General features: G+C 21.2%; 9 protein-coding genes across 9 annotated transcripts; 6 read left to right on the forward strand and 3 right to left on the reverse strand.

The window, feature by feature from the left end:
- Positions 1-3,977: 3,977 nt before the first annotated feature.
- SRAE_1000201900 (Globin-like domain and Globin, structural domain-containing protein) lies at positions 3,978-5,122 on the forward strand (the record flags this gene model as incomplete). Its single annotated transcript, XM_024649046.1, has 2 exons — positions 3,978-4,451; positions 4,517-5,122. 2 exons carry the CDS (start codon positions 3,978-3,980, stop codon positions 5,120-5,122), a joined length of 1,080 nt encoding a protein of 359 aa, XP_024502962.1.
- Positions 5,123-7,953: 2,831 nt separating this feature from the next.
- SRAE_1000202000 (Hypothetical protein) lies at positions 7,954-9,500 on the forward strand (the record flags this gene model as incomplete). The annotated part of the gene is made up of 4 exons (XM_024649047.1): positions 7,954-8,041; positions 8,097-8,474; positions 8,914-9,055; positions 9,104-9,500. 4 exons carry the CDS (start codon positions 7,954-7,956, stop codon positions 9,498-9,500), a joined length of 1,005 nt encoding a protein of 334 aa, XP_024502963.1.
- A 289-nt stretch (positions 9,501-9,789) lies between these two features.
- Positions 9,790-12,548, forward strand: SRAE_1000202100 (ELM2 domain and SANT/Myb domain and Bromo adjacent homology (BAH) domain and Homeodomain-like and SANT domain-containing protein; the record flags this gene model as incomplete). Its single annotated transcript, XM_024649048.1, has 4 exons — positions 9,790-9,843; positions 10,154-10,169; positions 10,312-11,961; positions 12,013-12,548. 4 exons carry the CDS (start codon positions 9,790-9,792, stop codon positions 12,546-12,548), a joined length of 2,256 nt encoding a protein of 751 aa, XP_024502964.1.
- A 2,585-nt stretch (positions 12,549-15,133) lies between these two features.
- Positions 15,134-15,951, forward strand: SRAE_1000202200 (Aquaporin-8; the record flags this gene model as incomplete). The annotated part of the gene is made up of 2 exons (XM_024649049.1): positions 15,134-15,481; positions 15,538-15,951. 2 exons carry the CDS (start codon positions 15,134-15,136, stop codon positions 15,949-15,951), a joined length of 762 nt encoding a protein of 253 aa, XP_024502965.1.
- A 345-nt stretch (positions 15,952-16,296) lies between these two features.
- On the reverse strand, positions 16,297-17,327 carry SRAE_1000202300 (Nematode cuticle collagen, N-terminal domain and Collagen triple helix repeat-containing protein; the record flags this gene model as incomplete). The annotated part of the gene is made up of 2 exons (XM_024649050.1): positions 16,297-16,713; positions 16,767-17,327. The coding sequence occupies 2 exons, from the start codon at positions 17,325-17,327 to the stop codon at positions 16,297-16,299; spliced, it is 978 nt and encodes a 325-aa protein (XP_024502966.1).
- A 651-nt stretch (positions 17,328-17,978) lies between these two features.
- SRAE_1000202400 (Endonuclease G, mitochondrial) lies at positions 17,979-18,932 on the reverse strand (the record flags this gene model as incomplete). Its single annotated transcript, XM_024649051.1, has 2 exons — positions 17,979-17,982; positions 18,448-18,932. 2 exons carry the CDS (start codon positions 18,930-18,932, stop codon positions 17,979-17,981), a joined length of 489 nt encoding a protein of 162 aa, XP_024502967.1.
- Positions 18,933-19,119: 187 nt separating this feature from the next.
- On the reverse strand, positions 19,120-20,589 carry SRAE_1000202500 (FAS-associated factor 2; the record flags this gene model as incomplete). Its single annotated transcript, XM_024649053.1, has 3 exons — positions 19,120-20,364; positions 20,405-20,494; positions 20,536-20,589. 3 exons carry the CDS (start codon positions 20,587-20,589, stop codon positions 19,120-19,122), a joined length of 1,389 nt encoding a protein of 462 aa, XP_024502968.1.
- Positions 20,590-20,891: 302 nt separating this feature from the next.
- Positions 20,892-21,212, forward strand: SRAE_1000202600 (Barrier-to-autointegration factor; the record flags this gene model as incomplete). The annotated part of the gene is made up of 2 exons (XM_024649054.1): positions 20,892-21,002; positions 21,054-21,212. The coding sequence occupies 2 exons, from the start codon at positions 20,892-20,894 to the stop codon at positions 21,210-21,212; spliced, it is 270 nt and encodes an 89-aa protein (XP_024502969.1).
- Positions 21,213-21,377: 165 nt separating this feature from the next.
- SRAE_1000202700 (28S ribosomal protein S28, mitochondrial) lies at positions 21,378-21,962 on the forward strand (the record flags this gene model as incomplete). Its single annotated transcript, XM_024649055.1, has 3 exons — positions 21,378-21,548; positions 21,647-21,881; positions 21,922-21,962. 3 exons carry the CDS (start codon positions 21,378-21,380, stop codon positions 21,960-21,962), a joined length of 447 nt encoding a protein of 148 aa, XP_024502970.1.
- Between the last annotated feature and the right edge of the window lie 1,304 nt (positions 21,963-23,266).

Genomic DNA, 23,266 nt, shown 5'->3' on the forward strand with positions numbered 1-23,266 from the left:
ATTATTAGTCTTAATTTATCAATATGATTGAATGTTATTATTAGATTTTTTTTTAACAAATAAATTAAAATTTAATTATTTAATAATAAATTAACTATTTATTAAAAACCATAATAGAATCAACTTTCTTTTTTTTTAACTATAAATGTAGCATACAACTATTAATAATTAAACTTAAAAAATTGCTCATTTTATTTTCTCTAAAATGTGCTTTTATGATTATCTATATTTGACGTAAAATTTATGTTCAAACTATATTTATGTAAAATAAATTTAATAAAAAAGAAAGTATATATATTAAAATATAATAATCTAACAAGAGAATCAAAAATTAATGACTAAACAAAGCATATTATTGTTTTTATTTTCCATTGATAGATTTTCTATTATATTGTACAATATAATTTTTTTATAACTTTTATGTATTATTGAATTTTTCAAGTATATCTTTTATAATACCATGTTTAAGGAAATACAAATGTGTATGATAATTGATAGCTATCATTTATAATTTTTATTTCTAATTTTATATTCAACATTCAAAATTATTTATTTTTTTTAGAAATACAAAATTTTAGTATATTATATAATAAGAAATACAATTACTCATTATTTTATAAAAAAAAAACTTTCAAACATCTTTTTTTTTATCATATATATCTTAAACATTTCATTTTAATATTTATTTCTATGAAATTTTTCTTTAGGTATTGCGAAAATAAACTTTTTAATTATTTAATTTTTACTTCTGGTATTTTGAGAAAATAGGTACTGTAGATTATTTTTAAAAATATTTATAAAATTTTAAATATATTATTTAAGTTTTTTTTTACAAATATCAAAAATTAAAAATTGGAAGTGTAATAAATTGTTGTTGTAATGATCACTGTAAAAGGATAACATATATATTTATTATAAATTTTATGTGAAAAATATTTATATTTATATAAATATTAAATAACTTTTATTCATAATTTTACTATGAGTCAAAATTTTTAGAATATAATATAAAGTGTAAATGAAGATAAAAAAGTATTTTTCATTAAATTATTTTTTTTTAAATCAAAATTGTTGTCATAATTATAATATCTTCTTCTTTTTTTTTTTTTATTAATAATATTTCCATATAGTTAAGCAATAATGTTTTATTAAGAAATATAAAATAAGTTCTTATCATAAAAACTTTTTTTTTTCTATCATTTTAATTTATTACCTTATTTTTATTTCAAATATTTCTTTTTATAGAAAAAAAGAAATTAAATAAGTTATTATTATTAGTGATATTTTATATATACTATAAGTATTAATATATTATAAAAATATGTTTTGTTTAGTAATTTTTTATTTCCATGAACTAAAAATGAAAGTAAACAATTGTCTTTCTAATGGAAAATTTTAAACTTCAAAAAATATTATAAAACTAAATATAAATAATATGTTTAAGTATGAGGTAAAGAGAAGAGAAACTTTTAAAGAGACAATAAAACCATAACATATAAATCATTTTAAAATTTATTTTTAATTTTCATTTAAATAAGTAATGCATTTGAGGTTGCCTTTATTTTTGATTGTATTAAATCGTTTTAATTTATTAAAAAAATTATTTTTATATATTTATATAAAAAAAAGGTATTTTTAAACTAATGGATTTTTGTTGATTCATAACTATAAATTTAAAATTTAAAAATTAACGTCTAAATAGAATCCATCATCTTGTTAACATTCTATATTTCTCTAACAAAATTTCAGATATTTATTATTACAAACTTTTTATTATATTATTCATAAACTCTCATTAATGGTTTCATTAATATTCAACTTATAAAGCTTCCTTTGTAAAAAAAATTATTTATATATATTTTTAATGAAAAAAAAATTTGTTAAATATACTTTATATATAAAAAGTTATGTTAATTTTTAATTAAATTTATGTAGTATTTAAAAACTTTGATAAATATTTGATTTTAAATTATCACTTAAGGTATTGTTAAATTACTTTATGAAATATAATATTTAATATACAAATGTTTTCTAAGTTTAACATAATAAATGACAATAAAATTCTATTATAAATTTATAAAAATTGAAATTTTAATCAGGTATTTTATTAATAATTAATGCATTTATATACGTTTCTTTATTATTTACTATTTATACTTTTCATTTAATCATTCTTAAAAGGCCTTTGAAAAATGTAAATTTGACAAAAAAAAAAAAAATTATTTAAATTGTAAAAGGACTTTTAAAATTTGAATTTCATAATGTTAAAAATTATTTATTGCCAGTTCCACTGGGGTGATGTTGTCATGAAAACTACAACAATTATCTTATTTTCTTTTTAAAATGTAAGGACTTTTTTTTTGGTAAAATTCTAAGAAAAAAAAAATGTTGCAACATCAATATAAAAAATATAACTGATAATTCAATTGTTTTAATATTAGTCAATTTTAATTCTCAACAAATTTCTTTTATATTTATATGTATATATACATTTAGTTGTAAGAAAAAAAAAATATTTATAAAATATTATTTTATGATAAATAATTTTACCTGAGTAGAATAAATTTCTATTTCTAGTTAAAGTTTTTTTTTTTTTTTCATTTAATTTTTCATTTGTTTTATTTACTAGAATGTATATACGAACTTTCTTTTTATTACAAATAATATTACAATTATATGCTTAAGTAAGTTACTATTTTTCAATAAATTTATATCACACAAATTTGTATCTTCTTTTTTTTTCTGTATATCATATTTCAAAGTCCATCTTACCAAACATCTATGATTTTTAATATAATAAAATTAATAATACTACCAATTTATTTTCTAATTGTTTTCAATTATTTTTATTTTTTAATAGTATATTATTAATTATACTTGATTCTTTATGTTTTTATTAAAATGAAAGAGATAAAGCATTACCCTTTTATTTAAATTATTCATATATAAATATATATATATATATACATATATACGTAATAGATAAGATATTTTCTTTAATATTATACAAAAAGATAATATATTTAAATTTAAGTGAGATAAATTTATAATGAAGATAACAAATTTAATTAAAAAAAGCATTAACAAAAAGTAAATACGTAATTGAAATATGTACATAGAATATAGTAAAAAAATTTTTTTTTTTTGTATTTAATTATGAATTCTTATTTGTTAAACGGTAAATTATAAATCATATTTTTTTTTAACTTTAATATAATTTATTTAATATTGATATATAACATTAAAAATTTTTACAAACATATAATTAATTATAATATTGTTATAAGGATAGAATAACAAATTTTTATTATTTAAAAGATTATTAAGATCACATGTTATAGCCATTTTGTATATTCTTTCTATAAACTAAATAGATCATTTTTACCAGACACAACATTAGAACCCTTTATTTAGTTATAATATAAATAAAGATAATAAATGCTAAAAAATATACATTATTCCCATGAGTTTTATTACTAAATAATAGATATAACATCAACAGTTAAAATATTTCATATTCATCATCTTCTTTTTAAAGAAATTTATTTGTAAGTAAAATATTATCCATGAAACTAACAATCAGTATAATAATAATAGAAATATAAAATCAAAAAATTATTTAAAAAAAAAAAAAAAGACGGGACCACAATATTGGAATAAAAAATTTCTCTACTACTTTTTTTTTCCGCCTATTTTTAGAAATTCTACATTTTTACTATCAGGAAATAAGTTTCACATAATATACATTGAATATACCAACTGATGAAGTTAGTTCCACTTCAAGTATTTACATCGATTATATTGAATTCCAAAGAATATTCAAAATATTTTCTAATATTGATTCTATTATATTTAAATTTTACCTATAAAAGTTTAGAAAAAGCCATTTTTTTTTACTATCAAATTATTATTTTTATTTATAATTCTATTAATTGATACTATTAATAATAATAATTATAAAGATTTATAGGATAAAGATGGAAAAATTATTAACGAGTGATGATAAAAAAAGTCAAAAAAATTTAAATGAATCAAGTAATATTGAAATGAATGAATTTAATGATTTAAAGATAAACAATGACATTCGTAGACTATCAGAATCTGGTTTTACTAAAAAAGAAGCATTAAATTACAAAAATACTACCATTCAACCTTCTAAAGAAGTATTATCAAGTGATGGTATAAAAAATCCTAAATCTTATCATAAACTTCTTCATTCTCATCATAATGTATCATTAAAAGTTGTTGGAAGATCAAAAACAGATCCTGGTGAAAGAGATTTAGATTTAATGTATAATGATGATAACTATATAATAAATGATGACATTCCAAGTGGAAGTAATGTCAATTTTGTTCATAAAACTTCTGGTAATGTGCCTTATTTTTCAATGACACAAAAAAAGATTGAAGGATATAATATTGGTTTAAGAGATAAACTTGATCTTAATAATGTAAGTTATAAATATATATATATATATATATATATAATATTATTATTATATAAATATTTTTTTAGAAATTTCTTGATCCTCACATGGATCTTTCTATTAATCATCCAAAAACTCTTTCAGAACAAATTGGGTTATCATTTTATCAACAAAAATTAATCCTCCAATGTTGGCCAAATATCTATACAACAGGTGTTGGATCAAATTTTGCCTCAAATATCTATCCAACATTATGTTGTAAAAATTCGAAAGCTAAAGCACTCCTACAACAGGCGGATGGTGTTGCAGTTTTTTCAAATTCTGGTGTAGATTGTACAACAATGCACGCAAAATTAACACTAGAAATAATGGATAGTATTATAAAAAATTTAGATACAAATCCGCTTCCTATTATATCATATTTACAGGATACCGGATATTCTCATAAAAGTCTTAAACTTCAAGGAATGAATATGAGTATGTGGGATGATCTTGGTGATTCAATATTAGATGGAGTTCGTAAAAATGACCTTGTTCGTAAGCATAAAGAATTACGACGAGCCTGGCTTGCAATAATAGCATTTTTAATAGATAATTTAAAACAAGGACAAAATTCGTTCCGTTCCTCACCAAGTATAACGGATATTCAATTATGTTCAAACATCAATTTTTCGGTATCTAATAATAACAGTTAATAATGTTTTATTTTATTTAAATTTTTCTTACTAATTTTTTTTTTTTTAAAATATAAATATATATATATAAAAAAATAAAATAGCACGTGTTATTATCTCTTTATAAATACATCCTTTAATTTCCTATCCAAATGTAAATTTTATTTTTTTTTCCCTCTGTTTATCATTCTTTTTTATACAAATCTCTTTCTTACTTTTTACTTATATTTTAAATTTTATTTACTAAAAGAGATATGTTTTCAATTAATTAACATCATACTTTCAAGGGATTATAAAATAATAATTAGATATAAATTAATGTTAGTTTTATTAATATTTTGGATAAATAATAATATTGTTATATTATCTTTAGTTTTAGATAAGAAAGTTTATTAAAAATGTGGCATAGTTATTTCTAATAATATATGTAAATGTATATAAATATACAAACTTATTATTATTATTATGATAAAATAACATTTTTATAAAATTATTTATTATTATATATTTTTTTTTTATAATTTTAAAACTATGACATTAAATAGTTCTTTTTATATTTGATTTTTATGTTGTTCTTTACAATAAAAAGATTATAATTATTATATATTTAATTATATGATTTATTTAATTATACTATAATAGGATATTCTTTTTACAATTTAAATGTTATAAATATCAAAGAAAAATTAATAATTAAATGGTAATAAAAATTTTTTATTTAGTAAAAAATAAGATTTATTTTTGAATAGATTGATGTTATAATGTTGTTTACATAAAAAAATTTTTTAAACAATTTTGTTTCTTCAAATACATTAGAAAAAGCAAGCTAAATGTACTTACTTAAAATAATAAAGCTTTCAATTTTTATTTAGTTATTTTTTTTTTATTTTATATTTATATAATATTACAGATAATTATTAAATTTATATTATTAAGATGTATCAAGAAAACGATATTTATAAATATTTAATTATTATTATCGATGATTAGTTATAAGAAAATAATTTTATTACATAAAATTATGAATTTAAAAAAACTTATGTATAATTTTCTTGAAAATTATATATCTTATTGGATAAGAATATATCATCAATATAAGTATATCTTACATAAATAATTCTTCTTTTTGTACTTTATTAGTAAAAAATTTAATATAATATTTCGATATTATTCCATAATTAATTTAATTAAAAGGTTTTATCGTAATTTTTTTTAACATCTATATAAAAAAATAAGTTAAGTTAAAACTTCTTATATCTTATTTTTTTCTGAATATTTAACAATTCTGATTTTAATATATAATATAAAAAATAAAAAAAAATTTATTTTTTTATCCATATTATATGTATATAGTAATTTAATTCATACTTTTATAACTTAATTTTTAACAAACCTTTAAATATTTTTCTCATATTAAATTAAAGATTTAAAATATTTTCACATAAACTTTTTTAATCACAAAGTGCTTCTTTTTTAATGAAGGCACAAATTTATAACAATTTAACTTTAGAATTTTACACTAAGAAATCTTAAAATCTATTTCAAAACCGTTCTTTAATTATTTTTAAAAGTTACTAGATACATATTAATTATTTATCATATATTTCAAAATTACCAAAGTAAAAAAATTTTTTTAAATTAGCAAATTATTAATAAAAATATTTATTTTTTTTTTTTTTGTCAAGTATTAATAATATTTTTTTTTATTCAAGTGTATATTTGTACATTATAAATAAACTATTATTTTTCTTTACATTATAAACACAATATTTTTTAATTGTTTTCTCTATTGATAATTAATTTATAAATACAGGGATGAATATAACAAAATTACACATAAAAAAATATATAATATTTTTATGATATAAAAGTAATTTACTGACTTATAAAGTTATAAAAAATTTATATAATTATTTTTAAATAAAATAATATATTTTACATTTATTCAAAGAAAAACTTTTTTTTTTTACAATCAAACATTATTTCATATTTTAAACTTATTTTATTTTTAGTAAATAAATTTAAGATATAAATTTATTAAAGACATTGCCGAAAAAGTTCAATAAAAATAGATTTGAATAATTCTTTCTTTTTTTTTGCCATATTTTAAATAACTTTAAACTATGGAAATTTTTATTTTTTTTTATAAATAAAATATATTATACTTTATCAATATTATCATATTTCAAAAAATGACTAATATTATATACATTTATAATTAAAATTATTTCCTTGAATTTTAATTATTTATTGATATGATATATATGACGTTTTGCAACATCTATAATTTTTCTTATTTATAAAAAAAAAATATATATATATATTAATGTTTCTATTTTATAAAAGTAATTTGAATGTTGAACTTCAATAAATTATGATTATTTAAAAAAAATTAATGATCAATTAATCTTCTTTTTTGGCTTAAAATTATACCTTTAATATAAATTTTAATTTATTAATAAAAAAAAATTTTTTTAAACAACATTTTTTACCATTATTTATTAATATACGATTATTTAGTTATATAAAAATTGGTTTCTAAATGAAAAATAATCTATCTAGTACTTTATAGATATAATTTTAAGCTAAATTTGTTACTTTGTGTTTAAAAATATATTTAGCATATATTATTTATGTATATAAATGTTGTTGCTAATAACAAATAATAAGCAATGAAACTTAAGCAAAAAAAATGGGAATTAAAATTTGTAAAAATAATATTTTATTACAATATATATTTTATATTTTATATTTTGTCATCTTTTATTATAATAACAAATAGTTATAAAATTTCACCTGTACAAGAATTAAATTTATGGAAAGAAAATAGATTTGTAGATTGTTATTTTTGTATGGATTTTGATGATTTTAGTGGTTTTCAATTATTGGGATGTAAAAATAATACAATGAAAATGTGCAAGGGAAATGCTTGTTATATGAGTAAAAAATATTCATTTATTATTTTCTTAATAATTTTTTTTATTTTTTTTTCCAGGGCACCACAAAAATTATGGTTTTTTTTTATTTACATCAGGATGTTTAAATTTAACTTTTAATGATTTGTCAAATATAAATTATAGTCAAAAACTAGGAAAAAATATTCGTTATTGTTATGGAAATGAAACAACAGTTTGTGAAATGAATAACAAAACAGGAACATGTATCTGCTCAAGTAACTTATGTAATGAGGTAGAAGAGGCAAAATATTTTAGTGAATATGAATCTCCACTATTTAATGATATAAATTTTGATGAAATTTCTCATTATAGATATTACCTACCAAATGATCCAATTTTACTAGATTATGAAATTAAAAATAAATATGAAAGTCGAAAAAAAGGAAATAAATCTTTGATGATTGATAAGTTTTTAAGTAATGATGGAATAAAAAAATATAATTGTCTTAATATTCAAAATTTTATAACTTTAAAGATTAATAATAATTTCTTATATATTATAATTATATATATATTGTACAAATTTATATTAACAAATTTTTACTAGTTGAAAATAATTAATAAAAAAATATATATATTTTTTTTTTAAATTGTAAACATTTAATATTTAAAATTCCTTATTTTATTTTACATTAAAATAATTAATAAAAATTTTTTTATTATTATTTCAAAAATAAAAAAAAAATATGCATACAATTTATTATAATATTTTTACATTTTTATTTTTTTCCTACACAATTATAACATCACAATCAAACATTGAAAGGACAAATTATTTATCCAAAGAAATAGATGTAAATACAGAAGATTTATATTCAAAAATAATAAAGTATAATTCAATAAATATAAATTTAGATGAAGATATTACATCTTTTGTTTGTTCAACATCACCAAGATTAATTTGTGACCAAAGTCATAGAAAATTATGGTTATATAAAAAAATAGAAATTTTTAATTTATTAAAAAAGTATAATAATAATCTTAAATCTTCTCAACTGTAAGTAAAGATAATATAAAAACTAGTTTTTTTTTTTTTATTTTTCAGGACTACTAATGATTATCTTATTAAAGATAAGTATTGTAGAAATATCTTAGAAAGTCCTATTTTGTTAGAAGATGATTTATTACATATTCCTTTAAGTTGTGTTTGGAATGGGAATGGCCTTTTTCCTAAATGTATGCCAATTTCAGAGATGAATGGAAGATTAAATAAATCTCCCTCAACAATAGTTTATGAATCTAAAATATGGCAAAAAAAATATTTAAATTTTTCACAAATTTTTGGATGTGATACAAATAAATATAAAAATTATATAAATGATATTAAAGAGATTTATATATGTAAAGAATTTTGTATTGCTTCAGGATTTGGACCATTTTACCAATTAATACTCCTATTTACAATTATCTTAAGTATAATTGATTATAATTTTTTATCATAATATTATTTTTTTAATCATTATTCTTACCTATATTAACATTTTATTTTTATTAACAGGAAAAATAATATATTTGTACAAATATTTAATCAATCTTTTGTATCTTAATTACAAACTATGTAAACATTATATTTATAATTTTATCAAATTAATGAAAAAAAAAAACATCTAATCACTTTTTCAAACATTCTTTTATACATTTTATTTAACATTTTTCCAAAATTAATTGGCCTCTCTTAGTTAGTTTAATCGGTAGAAGTTTGACCATCCACCCGCTCAACTATTTTCTTCTATGTTCTCTCCCTCTAATACAGCCCATACTTTTGATATTGAGTGTAGCTATAAAGTATGTCACTACTATACATATACATACAATGAATGTATACAAAGATGCCAACTGGCATACTTTGTTTTTTGTATGCCTTTGCTTGTAATATCTTGACCTAAACTTTATTTTTTTTTTGCCATATTCTTTTTCATCTAATATAATATCTTCTATTTCTTGCATTCTTCATTTTAATAAATTATTATTATTTGAATATTTTTTTCTTTTTATATTTATATATAGCTGGGTAGGATTTTATACTACCTGAACAGATTTGAAAATTTAGTCAAAACTATTGATTTATGTACAATATTTCATAATTTATTTAAAGTTTTCTTCCTATAAATGTTAATATTTTTTTTATTAAAATATTTTTTTTGTTAAAATTTTTTTATTAAATTATGAATTTAAATAATAACTTACTTTTTTTAATAATTTTTTAAAATATAATACTTATATTATAATATGTATATTTGTTTAATATTATAGTTTTTATAATGGCTCAAATGGATAAAAATATGTATCGAGTTGGAGATTTTGTCTATTTCGAATCTTCACCCGAGGCACCATACTTAATTAGACGCATTGATGAATTAAGTAAATTGTCTACTGGAAGTGTTGAAGCAAAAGTTGCCTGTTTTTATAGGCGTCGAGAGATTCCCAAAGAATTATTAAGAATTTCTGATAAAGCTGGAAGAAAAAAAGAACATGATGAGGAAGATTTAAAAAAAGCAGTTGGTATAGAGACTAGTGAAGAGATTCATCCAACAACATCAGTTGAGGAAGATGTTAAAATGGAGGAGGAACCTGCTAAAGTTGATTCAACATTAAATACAGATAATGTTGTTGATCAAGAAACTGAAAAGGTAGAAGAAAAAGTAGAAGAAAAAGTGGAGGAAAAAATAGAAGAAAAAAATGGAGATAATTTAGATGTTCCTTCTACAAAAAATGAGGTAGAAAAGGAAGAAGTTATAGGATTAGCTGGTTTACCAACAGGAGCTGAGAAATTAACCAAACAACAAATTCATGCTCTTCGTTGTAGAGAATTATTTTTTACAAGACAATATGAAAGTATTCCTGCATCAAATATTAGAGGAAAATGTAATGTAACATTACTAAGTGAAGTTGAAAATCCTGAAGATTATTTAGAAAAGGAAGACTTTTTCTTTTATAGTTTAGTTTATGATTCCACAAATATGTCTCTTTTGGCTGACAAAGGATCTCTAAGAGTTGGAGAAAGATATCAAGCTGTTGTTGAACCATGGAAAGGAAAAAGAAGTGAAAAAAATGTTAAATTAGAGGAAGTTGCTGAGGAAGAAAATAAATCTTCTAATGTTATTCGTGTACCACCAACAACTAATAGGGAAACTTTAGTATACCATCCACATCATACACTTTCAGATAAAGATATAGATCAATTTCTTATTCTTGCTAGAGCTGTTGGAACATTTGCCAGAGCTATTGATCCCACTTCATCAGCTAAATATCCATCTGTTCAGATGACAGCTGCATCTGCATCTCGTGATGTTACCCTTCTCCATGCTATGGCTCTACTTCATTATGGTGATTATGATATTGGTAAAGCTGTAAAATATTTAGTTCCACCACCAGATAGAGATGCTTATCCAATTGCAGCAGATAAAGTAACTTCATGTAATACTACTACATTAGGAGGACCAGTTCTTTGTCGTGATCAATTTGAAGAATGGTCACCATATGAGACAAATTTATTTGAAGAAGGTATGGAAAAATTAGGAAAAGATTTTGGTGAAATTCGTCAAGTATGTCTTGGATGGAAGACAATGAAAGATATAATTGAATATTATTATATGTGGAAGACAACAAACAGGTATGCTGAAATTAAGAAGAAAAAAAATGAAGAAAAAGATTGTAAATTAAAACAAGTTTATGTTCCTAATTATTCAAAACCAAGTCCTAATCTTGCTCATCTTGACAATAGTCCCCCTAAAAAAGGAACATATAAATGTGAAAGTTGTGAAAGAGATGATGGATTAAGTTATTATAACTGGGGTCCATCTTACTTAAGTTTAAAAATATGTAATGAATGTTGGATATTTTGGAAAAAATGCGGAGTACTTAAAATTCAGCATCCAAATGAATTATTTGATTTAGATAAAAGTAAGTTTTTTTTTATTTAATATAATTATTTCTTATTCAAATTAATTTTAGATGTAACAACAGATAAAAATCTTCCTTTACCAAACTTTAAAAGTTGTCCTACAGTTGTAGGAGGAAAATTAACAAATATTCCATCACAAATTGTTGCTAAACTTACTCCAGAACAATTGGCATTTTATAAAGCACACCTGGCAGCGTCTAATGGTTCTGTATTACAAAATGGTATCAAACCAGTAATGATACCTTCTAAGCGTGCTTCATTTTTATGGAAAGCAGATGTTCTTTTTAAATTAGGATGCAAAACGTTAACTAAACAACAATTAAAAATAAATAAACTTTCCAGAGCTCCTTGTAAAACAGTTACTGAATTAACTCAAGAATGTGTTATTAATCATTTAAAAGGAGTCATTGTAAAAAATCCATTAATTATAAATAGAATTATTGCCAGCTCAAATTGGCGAGGATCAAAAAATTTACATTATCAGGAAATTTTGCAAGTTTTAGCTAAACGTGGAATAAAAAGACCTGCTAATGAAGATGATGAAAGCAATAGTAAAGAAACAAAAAAACCTAATCTTAATATGTAACTATTACTGACTTTTAAGTTACAAAAATGGTCCATTGACTAAGTTTTCTTATTAAAATAAATGTTTTTGACTTATTTAAATAATATTGTTTTTACAGGTTTATTTTTTTTTGGTATTTATCTGTTAGATTCTCCACAAACAATAGTGAACTTATTTAATAAAAAAATTTATTTTTTTTTACACGTATTTCTGTAAATTGTTTAAAATTAAATTTTCATTAGAAAATAAATGTTATCAAAAAATTGAGTAGATGATTATGATTGATATAATTATTTTTTTGATAAAATAAATGAGTATTAAGTTTTTTTTTTGTAAATTTTGAAGTTTCTAAGATTTTAAAAGATAACTATATTTTTTATATTTTATTGTTAAATATTGAAAATATTATTAATGATTCTCTTTAAAACTATCATTTATCAAATTTTCAATTTATTTCTATCATTAAATATTAATAAATTTTGTCATTATTATTATTGATTTTCTTTTTGAATATCAATTATTGAAAAATTCTTTATAATTTATTGTACAAAAAAATTATTTTTATATCCCACCAATTTTTAAACATTTTACTTTCTGTGAGGCATTGATAATTAATAAGAGTTAATTAATAATCAATAAAAGGTAATTAGTAAATGTTAAAAAGTACAAAGATTTTATTAGATAAAAAATATTTAAACCTTCAATCATTGATAAGAATTGGATTATTTTTTTTTGTACTAGATAAAAAAAAGGAAACAATATCAAAGTATTTGATTTTATAATATAAACAATTTTTTTAATTAAAATATTATTTAATTTGCTATAAATTTTAAAAAGCCTATCACAATTTTTTGAAATAAAAAAAATGTCATTAAATTTTTTTGACCAACATGTGAATTAATATTACACATAATAAAATATGCAAATATGCAAAAAAAAAAACTGCATTTGGATTTATATATTATCATACTTGAAAGCTAGATGTGTGAGTACTATCTTTCTTAAATTACTATGTTTATATGGTAAGTTTACACATCAAAATATTTTATTTTGTAAATAAAGAAATAAAAATTAGGATAAAATTAATTTTTAAAAAGTTATTTAAATGGTAATTATTGTAAAAATCATTCCTAATTAAACAGTTATTAATAAATATATTTAAGGAAACTTGTTTTGCCATATTTTAAAAAATTAATATTGTAAAGTATTTAGATTAAAGATAATTTTTTTATAAAAAAAAATTTACAAAAACAGTCATTGAAATAGGTTTAAAAATGATACAAAATGTACTATTTTACTTTATAAAAGTATAATTAATATTTTTATTTAAAGCAAAACAAATATTACTCTATATTTTCTTGTTATGAAATATTATATTTTATTCATTTTTATTATAAACAAAAAAAAAAAATATTTCTGTAATTCAAGAATTAAAAAATTTGATATCATTTTTTTTTTATATTAAGCACATATTTTATGATTATTATACAATTTTATTTTTATGTTAATTATACTCTATAAATCAAAATTTAAACTGTATTTTATTTTTATTTAATTCATTTTCGGAAATATTTTTCTTTGAAATTTATAGATTATGATGTTTTATCAATTATGATAAAATGAGTATGTTGAATTTTTTTAAGCATCTTAACATGAAACATTAAGTTTCTTTGGATTATATATATAAAATAGTCCATTACGATAAATAATAAAAAGTGATTTCATTTAAAGTAGTTAATATTTTTAATATGATGTCATTATATAATACTTAAATTATTTATGGTTTTGATGATAAAGAGTTTATTTTACACATTTTAAATATAAAACTTAAATTATTATCTTATTAAAATAGTTTCTTATATTTTAATAACAAAATTTTAATTAATTTTTTTTTCATATCAATTAATTAATTTCATTTAAAATGATTGACTTTTTAAAATTATTATAATGATTATTAAAAATATAATTTTAGTAATATTAAATTAAAATCAAAATACAGTATCAGATAATCAACGATAAAATTGTAATTACAGGTTTAAAAGACAGCTAATAATTAAAAAAAGTTGTAATTTTTATGATACATTATCAATAAATTATAATTAAGGTTTTACCTATTTTAATTCAATAAAATAATATTTATATAAAATGAAACAATTCATAAAGAAAATCTTTATTAAGCATATATTTACATTGTAATAATATAAATCATTTCATAAAATTATAACAATAGAATATTATAAAAATATTTGATTTATAAATTTTAATTTTTTTATATAATTTTAATTGTATTAAGAAATGTTAAAATTATTGTTATCAATTTTCATTCAAATCATTTTTTCAAATATTTACGTGTTATAAGTATTATTGTTTACTGAAATATGTATTAATGATTAATTAAAGAAGTATATTATTTTTAATCTTAAGTCATTACTATATTTAATCTGTGATAAGAGTATGATAAATTATTGATAGTAATTAAATTATAAGCCCTATTAAATCTATTTTTTTTTTTTTTTAAATTTTATTACACAATAAATTAGTATAAAATCAAATTTTTTTTCTCGTTTTTATTATATATATTTTAGATATATTAATTTTTAATGAAAATGGCAAAAAATGACAATTGGGAAGGATCATTGAGTTCACAAAGTACAGTATCATTACATAAAAAATATACAATTATTAATAAAATTGCAGCTGAATATGTAGGATGTCTTATATTTGTTTTTATTGGAAGTGTATCAGCTTTAAATGGAACTACTGTTTCGGTGGCTTTTGCACATGGACTAACAATATTTGCTGGTGTAAGTGCATTTGGTGAAATATCAGGTGGTCATTTAAATCCTGCTGTTAGCCTTGGTTTGGCTTTAAGTGGTAAATTTCCTTTGCTACATCTTTTAGCATTTTGGCCTGCTCAACTTCTTGGTGGATTTTCAGGAAGTCTACTTGCCAGAGTTAGTTTTATAAATTTAAATCATTTATTATTATTATTTTTTTAATATTTTTTAAGGCTATATTAACAAGTACACAATATAATTTAATTGTTGGTGGTGCAACAATGCTTAATGTACAAAATACATGGTGGCAAGGACTTATTACTGAAACAATTTTAACCTTTATACTGACGATGGTCGTTGTTATGACGGCTGGAGAAAGAAAAAACTTTTTTTTAGCACCAATATCTATAGGATTAACATTATCTTTGTGTATACTAAGTTGTGGATCAATATCTGGTGCATCATTAAATCCAGCAAGAAGTTTTGGTCCTGCTGTGGCTTATTCTATTTTTGGATCTAATAATAAAATAGTTCCTTTATGGAACCAACATTACATATATTGGGCTGGGCCATTTACAGGAAGTGTTATTACAGCAACCTTATATCGACTTTTTTTTAGTAGTCAACAAAATGTTAGAGTATTTTGAATCATATATAAAAAAATAGTATCTTTTTTTTTTAAATTACGACCACTGAAAGATATAAAGTTTAAAATAAAAAAATTATATTATTCATATGACAAATTATTTTAGCATTAGCAAACAAATAACATTATCATTTTAATAATTATAAGATATGATAATAAATTTTTAATACAATGATTATATTATACTCCCTGTTTTTGTTATAAATTATTTTTTTTTTCAATTGCTAAATTGAAAAATTTATTGTATTATAATAATATAAAATAAATATAAAAATAATGGAATTTTATTTTTAGTTAATGTAAAATTTATTTTATTTCAACAAAAAATTATAACGCAAATAAGTTTTTATTGATTTTTATAAGGTGTTGAAGCTGGTGGTGAAATATTTTCTGGTGAAGTGTAACCACCTTCAATACCTGAATTTTGTTTTGAACTACCTTTAGAACGATCAGGACATGGACAATATTCAGCATCAATTCCATTGGTACCCATTGGTCCTTTAAGTCCTGGCATACCATCTTTACCAGGATTTCCTGGAGGTCCTGCTTCACCAGGACTTCCAATAGCTCCTGGTAAACCATCATCACCTCGATCTCCTTGCATTCCTTCTTCTCCAATTTCACCAGCTGCTCCTGGTGGTCCTTTTGGTCCTGGTGATCCTTTAGCATATCCTTGAGCATCACTTCCTGGTTCTCCAACTGGTCCTTGTTCTCCTGGATTTCCTGGAAGACCTGGTTCACCATCTGGACCTGGATCTCCAATCTATATTATTTTAAAAAAATTAGTAATTTATGTTATATAATTTTAAAATTTACCTCTCCATCTCTTCCTGGTACTCCTGGTGCACCCTTTTCACCTTTCAATCCTCTTGGACCTCTCTTTCCTTTGTATCCTGGTAATCCTGGTGGTCCTGGTGGACAGCTGGCACATGATTGAACTCCTGAATCAGATTCATATGGGTTTGCACTATCAACCTCAATGGCTCCATTTTGACTACCACTTACACCATTAATACCATCAGCACCTGGAGATCCATCCTCTCCTCTTTCTCCTGGAGGTCCTTTTGGTCCTGGTGGTCCTGCTGGGCATTCATTACCTTTTTTCTTTGATTGAACATCTTCAACATCAGCAGATCCATATGCTTGTCTTTTAATTGCTGCAGAAGCTCTTGCTTTTCTAATAATAACATTTTGTGAGATTAATTCATCCCACATTTCATTGGAAAGAGAAATATATGATTCTCTTGAGTGAGTTATATGATTTTCAAAATTAGAAATATCATTTAATATCATTGGAACACCAATAAATAATAATGAAAAGGAAATAACAGAGAGCCCTGTAGCTAAAGCCAGATGATGCTTTAAGGTAAACTCCATAATATAAACTGAAATGTAAAATTAATTAAAATAATTTACTTTTATATTATATTTTAGAAGGCGGTTCTTATTTAAAAGAATTTTATAATGTTTCAAAAATAAAGTCAAAATTTTGTGACTAATAACAAAACTTAGATATGTCGAATAGATATCTAAAATTTTCTTTATTTATTAAATAATGTTTGGATATATATTAAAAAATATATTTGACATGAAAAAGTAATTCAATTAAATACTAAATAATTATAATCATAATTATTATAAGTGTTTTTTGTATTATTAAAAAGTCAACAATATTCTTTTATAAAAAGTGTCATTAAAAATAATTATTTTAAAACAGGATCTTTTTATATATATGTATCTTTGAAGAAAAAAAAAATTCTTTTAATTACTTTTAAATAAATCAATCGTTAGAATCTATGAAAATCCATTAAAATCTGATGGTATCTTCATCAATCCAGTCAAAAATTTTAATGGATGACATTAAGAAAACCAGTTAATTGAAGTCATGATTATTATACCAACAAAAAGTTTTCATTTATTTGATGAAATTATAAGATAAAATAATTAATGATATTTTTAAAAGATTTTATTTTCAAGGTGATTTATTAATTAAATTTTAACTAATTAATTAAACAAATAACATGCTAATTATCTAAAGTACTTTTATAACAATAACAACTATGAATCAATAATTATAATAATTTACCATAAAAGTCCACTTTGCTTAATGCCATTAATTTTTGTAATATTTTTAGTAGGTAAATTTTCAAAAATAATAAATCCCGCAGCTCTTTCAATCATTTCAAGTGAACAATAAAAATTTTTAAGTGGTGTTTCATTAGGTATAACTTCATTCGGTAAAATAAAACATTCCATCTCATAGTTATTAGGACTTTTCTCTATCAAAGCAACTTTGAAAAAGTGTGTTGGTACAGCAACATTATTTTTACCAATTACTTTATATTTAACATATTTGTTACCATCAGTTTCTTGTCTTGGAATATATAAAGGACCTGTGGCAACATAAACATTTGGATTTGTTTTTGCAAGTTTACGAACATATATCTCTAATTCATTCCATTTATCTCTGTTAAATCCTTTTCCTACTTGTGGTGACATATTTGTTAAGAAAAATGTTTGATCAACTGAAAGTTGACTTTTTCTATGATTTCCAGCAGCAGCTAAATGTCCTCTATCATATCCTGATTTAAGATAATCATCATTCTGTGATTGAAAATAAGGATGAATAGAAGTATCAGGACGAAATTTACAAAGATTTCTGTCAACAGTTGGACTATATTGCATTCTTTCTGGAGTTAAATGTTCTAAAACCCAGTGTGCTGTTCTTGTTTTGCGATCATAAGATAAAACAAAATCTTCATATACACGTAAATTTTCAAAACCAGGATAACCAAACTTCATTATTTGACTTGCCCTTGATGGTGGTATTGATTTATTTGGATCTTCAGCAGTCAATGAATTACTTACATTTAATGAAGTTGTTAGTTTTGCTGTACGAAATGTGTCATGACTGGCATAACCTAAAAAGAATGATCCTATAGAAGCAGCTGCCGCAGCAGATAATTTAACATATGGAAACATAATATTTTAATTTAAAGAAATTATCTAAAACCTTCTTAGTATATAAAAAAATTATTCTTATATTTCAAAAAATTGTTCTTGTCAAGACAAATTACCCCTAACACTATATCAATAAAAAGCAATGAATAATTTATTAAAAGATGTGAAAATTTAAAAAAATACTACATAAATCTTTTTTTTATTTGTGCTAAGCATCATTATCGTTGACAAGAACTCCAAGTGATTTTGTGTAACCTTTTTCTTTAAATGTCAATATTTCTCTGTCAACATTTTTGAAAGTCTGGCAAGTAGAAAATTCTCTGTACCATTCCGGAGCGCATGTTATTGCAGACCTTGGATAGGAACATATTAATGTAAAGTCTCTAGGACATTCTTCATGAATAATTGCAGCATTGAACAATCTTTCCAATGAATCATTTTCATTAAATCGGTGTGTAAATGATTTACCATTTGGATATCGTATGTTTACTGTAATAGTTCCTTCTACATTTTTCTCTGGTTCTTCAAGTATTGAATTGCGAATTTCATTTATTTTCTGATCTAATCTTCTTTTTTGATCTAATTTCTTTTCTTGAATTTCTCTTTCCTTACGTTCTTGTTCTGCTTTTTCAGTTTCCTTGCGTTGTCTTTCATTTTTTTTTGCTCTATCTGTAGCTAATGTTCTTTGATATTCTCTTTCTTGATCTTTCCTCAATTGAATTTCTTGTTCTCTTTGAATTTTTTCCATTCTAGCTATTTCAAAAAATCTTTTATTTCTATTTATACCAAATTCAAGATATGATATGATTGTCGAAACATCTGAAATGCCCGTAATCCTTTGTACAAGTACCATTTTTTGTTCTTTCATAGCAATTACTCCTAGATAAGGAAAAACATTTTCACGAAGAGCCATAGCTACTTTATATCCTTCTTGAGTTTTAACTGATGCTCCCCAAAGAAGAATATCATTATCTTTTAAAAATTTAATAAAAATATCACTAGAAATTACATTTCTACAAAATGAATCCGTATCTTGATGAGAAGGTGAATGAAGATATACGACTAAAAATTTTAATTCAGATCTTGACATTTTAACAGCTTCATTATAAGTGTTATTTATGAAAGGAACAACTTGGGTAGGATTATACTCTTCTGAAAAACTTGTAATAAATGAATTAACATCTTCCAAAGGATTCGTCACAGCTAATGGTGTTGAAAAGAAAAGACTTTTAACAAAATCAAAGATCCATGAAAATATAGAAAATAAAAAACGAGGAGATACTGTCAATAATGTGAAAAATGACCCAGTCCAACCCCGAGAAACAATTTCGTCACTATTTTGTGGTGTAGTTGAAATATTTTCTAACTGAGGTTCTGATTGAGTAGTTTGCTGAACAGGTCTACGATGTCTTACTTCTGTTTCTTCTGTATCTGAATCAGGGACTCCATTGTTCTAATAAATTGAAAATAAATATAAAATATTAATAAAATACCTGATAAAATTTTTGGACAGCTCGTTCAAAATTCCACCTATATTTACGTAAAAAAACTTGCGCTGACGCATGATCGACACAACAAACTTCCTACATCAAAATAAGATTAATAGAATTTGTATAACACTTACGGTAAAATTGTTTACTAAAACATTATGATCCTCTTCTTCATCAATATTATTCATAATAGCAAAACTCTAAAAACAATCATCTTAAAATTTATTTGAACCTAAACATGACACACTAGAAACATACTTATTTTTTTTTTGTAAGAAATGTACTATAATATACTACCTTACTACAAATTTACAACGTGCCTTTTAAACGATACCCCAAAAATTCTTAGCGCGAAAACGATAAAATAAATGCATTTAAAATAGTAATATTCATCAAAATTTCTCATACTACGAAATAAAGTAGCTTTTGCGTCTTATTTATTACCAGTTTTTTTAAACGTATTTTTTCTAGCATTCAAGAGTAAATAAAAATGTCTACTTCTATCAAGCATACTAACTTTATTTCTGAATCTATGGGAGACAAAAATGTTACTGAGGTAGCTGGTATTGGCCCAACATATGGTAAAAAATTAGAAGATGATGTAAGTTGAAATGATTAATATAATATAACAGAAATAATATTTTATTTACAGGGTTTCAAAAAAGCATATCATTTGTATGGACAATTTTTAATTTTGGATAAAGACAAGGAATTATTTTCTGAGTGGCTCAAAGATACATATGAAATTAGTGCCAGATATGCTAATATATGTGCTGATTGCCTTGCAGAGTATGCTGAACAACATTTGTAATTTTTTAATATTTTCTTTTTTTAAATTAAACTTACATTAACAATAAAATACTTTTCTCATATTTTTATTTTTATATTTGATAACTCCTACAACGAATGTGCATATAATATTGGGAAGTAGGTTAGGAGTATTTTAATATCACTTTTATTGTTTAGTAATAATTAAATGTTACCTAGAAATTTGTTTCAAAAATTTTTAAATGTCCATGTTAAATGTCGTGGTATGTCATGTTCCTCATATTTATTGAACAATGAAGTTCCTACGGAAGAAAAAGATGAGATTGATGAATTTGAAAGTCTTTTAATAGAATCTATTGAAGAAACAAAAGGCGAAGAGGTAAGAAATTTTTTATTAATAAGTATATTCTTTAGAAACTAAAATCTTTCCCAAAATTATTTCGTGAATCAAATTTTGTCGCTCTTGGAGATTTTAAGGGACGACTTGTTATGGGAAGAATAGTGCACAGAGTGAATGATGATTTATATGTTGATATGAATCTTAAATTTAATGCCGTAGTCAAAGCTCCTGAAAAGGAACGTCAGAAATATACTATAGGAAAGAATGTTTTGATGAGATTAATTGATCCTGAATTGTCAGAAAAATTTTTAGGTTCAAAAAGAGATTTAACACTACTTGAAGCTGATGCTATTTTGATAAAACTTTTAGATGGTAAAAAAAATTAATCATAATTTTTTGTACAATATATTAGATGGACTAGTAGACGATAATTTATCTTATCCTTTTAAATAAAAATGTTTTGTTTGTTGTAAGAATAATTTTTAGAAGTTTAAAAAGTTTATTAAGTTTTTACTTATACAATTTTTGTTTTATATTCATTGAATAATAAAGAAGAGATACTTTTTTGCTTTTTATAAACATATTTATAATAACAAAACTTTCATAAAATAAAATTTTGTTACAAATGTAATGATTTCCTTTAGATAACATTTGATAATATATACATAGAAAAAAAAAATAATTATTTTTAGCTACTAAATATTTCCTTTTAACAATTACATAATATTGTTTTAAATTATTTTGTATACATTTTCTTATTTTAAAAACAAGTACTTATGGCAATTTATAATTATTATTGCTTTTAAAAATATAATACATAAAGAGTTATATTATTTTTAAAAATATTTTACTATATTTATTATAAAATTCAATCATTACAATCAAATAAATTATATATTTTATGATAAATAGATTTAAAAAATAACTGTAAAATATCTTTAAAAATTATTTAATAATAATATCAAATTATTTTATAATATTATTTGTTTTCTAATAAAAAAAATTATTGTTTATAAATAGCTTGATTGCATATATTGAAATTTAAAAGGTTACTTGTTTTGTCAAGTTTTTGTTATTGTAAAAAAAAGCCATTATTTTCTAAATTTAAAATGTTATATATTAATGAAGTTAGATAATATTGCTTTTAAAAACTTGTTAAAGTTTTAAATTTATAATAAAATAAAACTTAAGTTTTCTTTTTTTTCGTTAATACAAATGTTATGAAGTTAAATGTTTCATAAATTTAAAAAATTATAATGATTATAAAATTAGGCATATAAAATTAAAAAAAAAAAAGTTTTTAAGAGTAAAAAAGTACATATTGATAAATGATCCAATAAAATAATATACTTATAAATATTTTATTAAAATACATTAACATTTTATAATGATTTTTTTTTTTTTGATAATAATATTTTGTTTTGTTGTAAGTAAAACAAAATATAAGTTTACATTTTTTTTTCTTTACCATATCAAATAGCATTTTATGATGAATAATAAATTAACAAGAAAATTTGTTAACTTTAATGTATTTTACAAAGCATATGATATATATATATATTTATATATTTCAATTTTTTTTATACATTAACTTTAATTACTTGAATGTATGTTATTTCTTTTTTTAAATATCTCTAAAAATATTATTATTTAATAAAGTTGATTTAAATAATATTTTAATAGTACATAGATACTTATTATTTTACTGAATGAATATAAGAATATTAGCTTACCATAAGTTTTAAAAATATTATTCA

This window comes from Strongyloides ratti, assembly GCF_001040885.1.
Source record: "Strongyloides ratti genome assembly S_ratti_ED321, chromosome : 1".
In the NCBI taxonomy this organism is placed as follows: domain Eukaryota; kingdom Metazoa; phylum Nematoda; class Chromadorea; order Rhabditida; family Strongyloididae; genus Strongyloides; species Strongyloides ratti.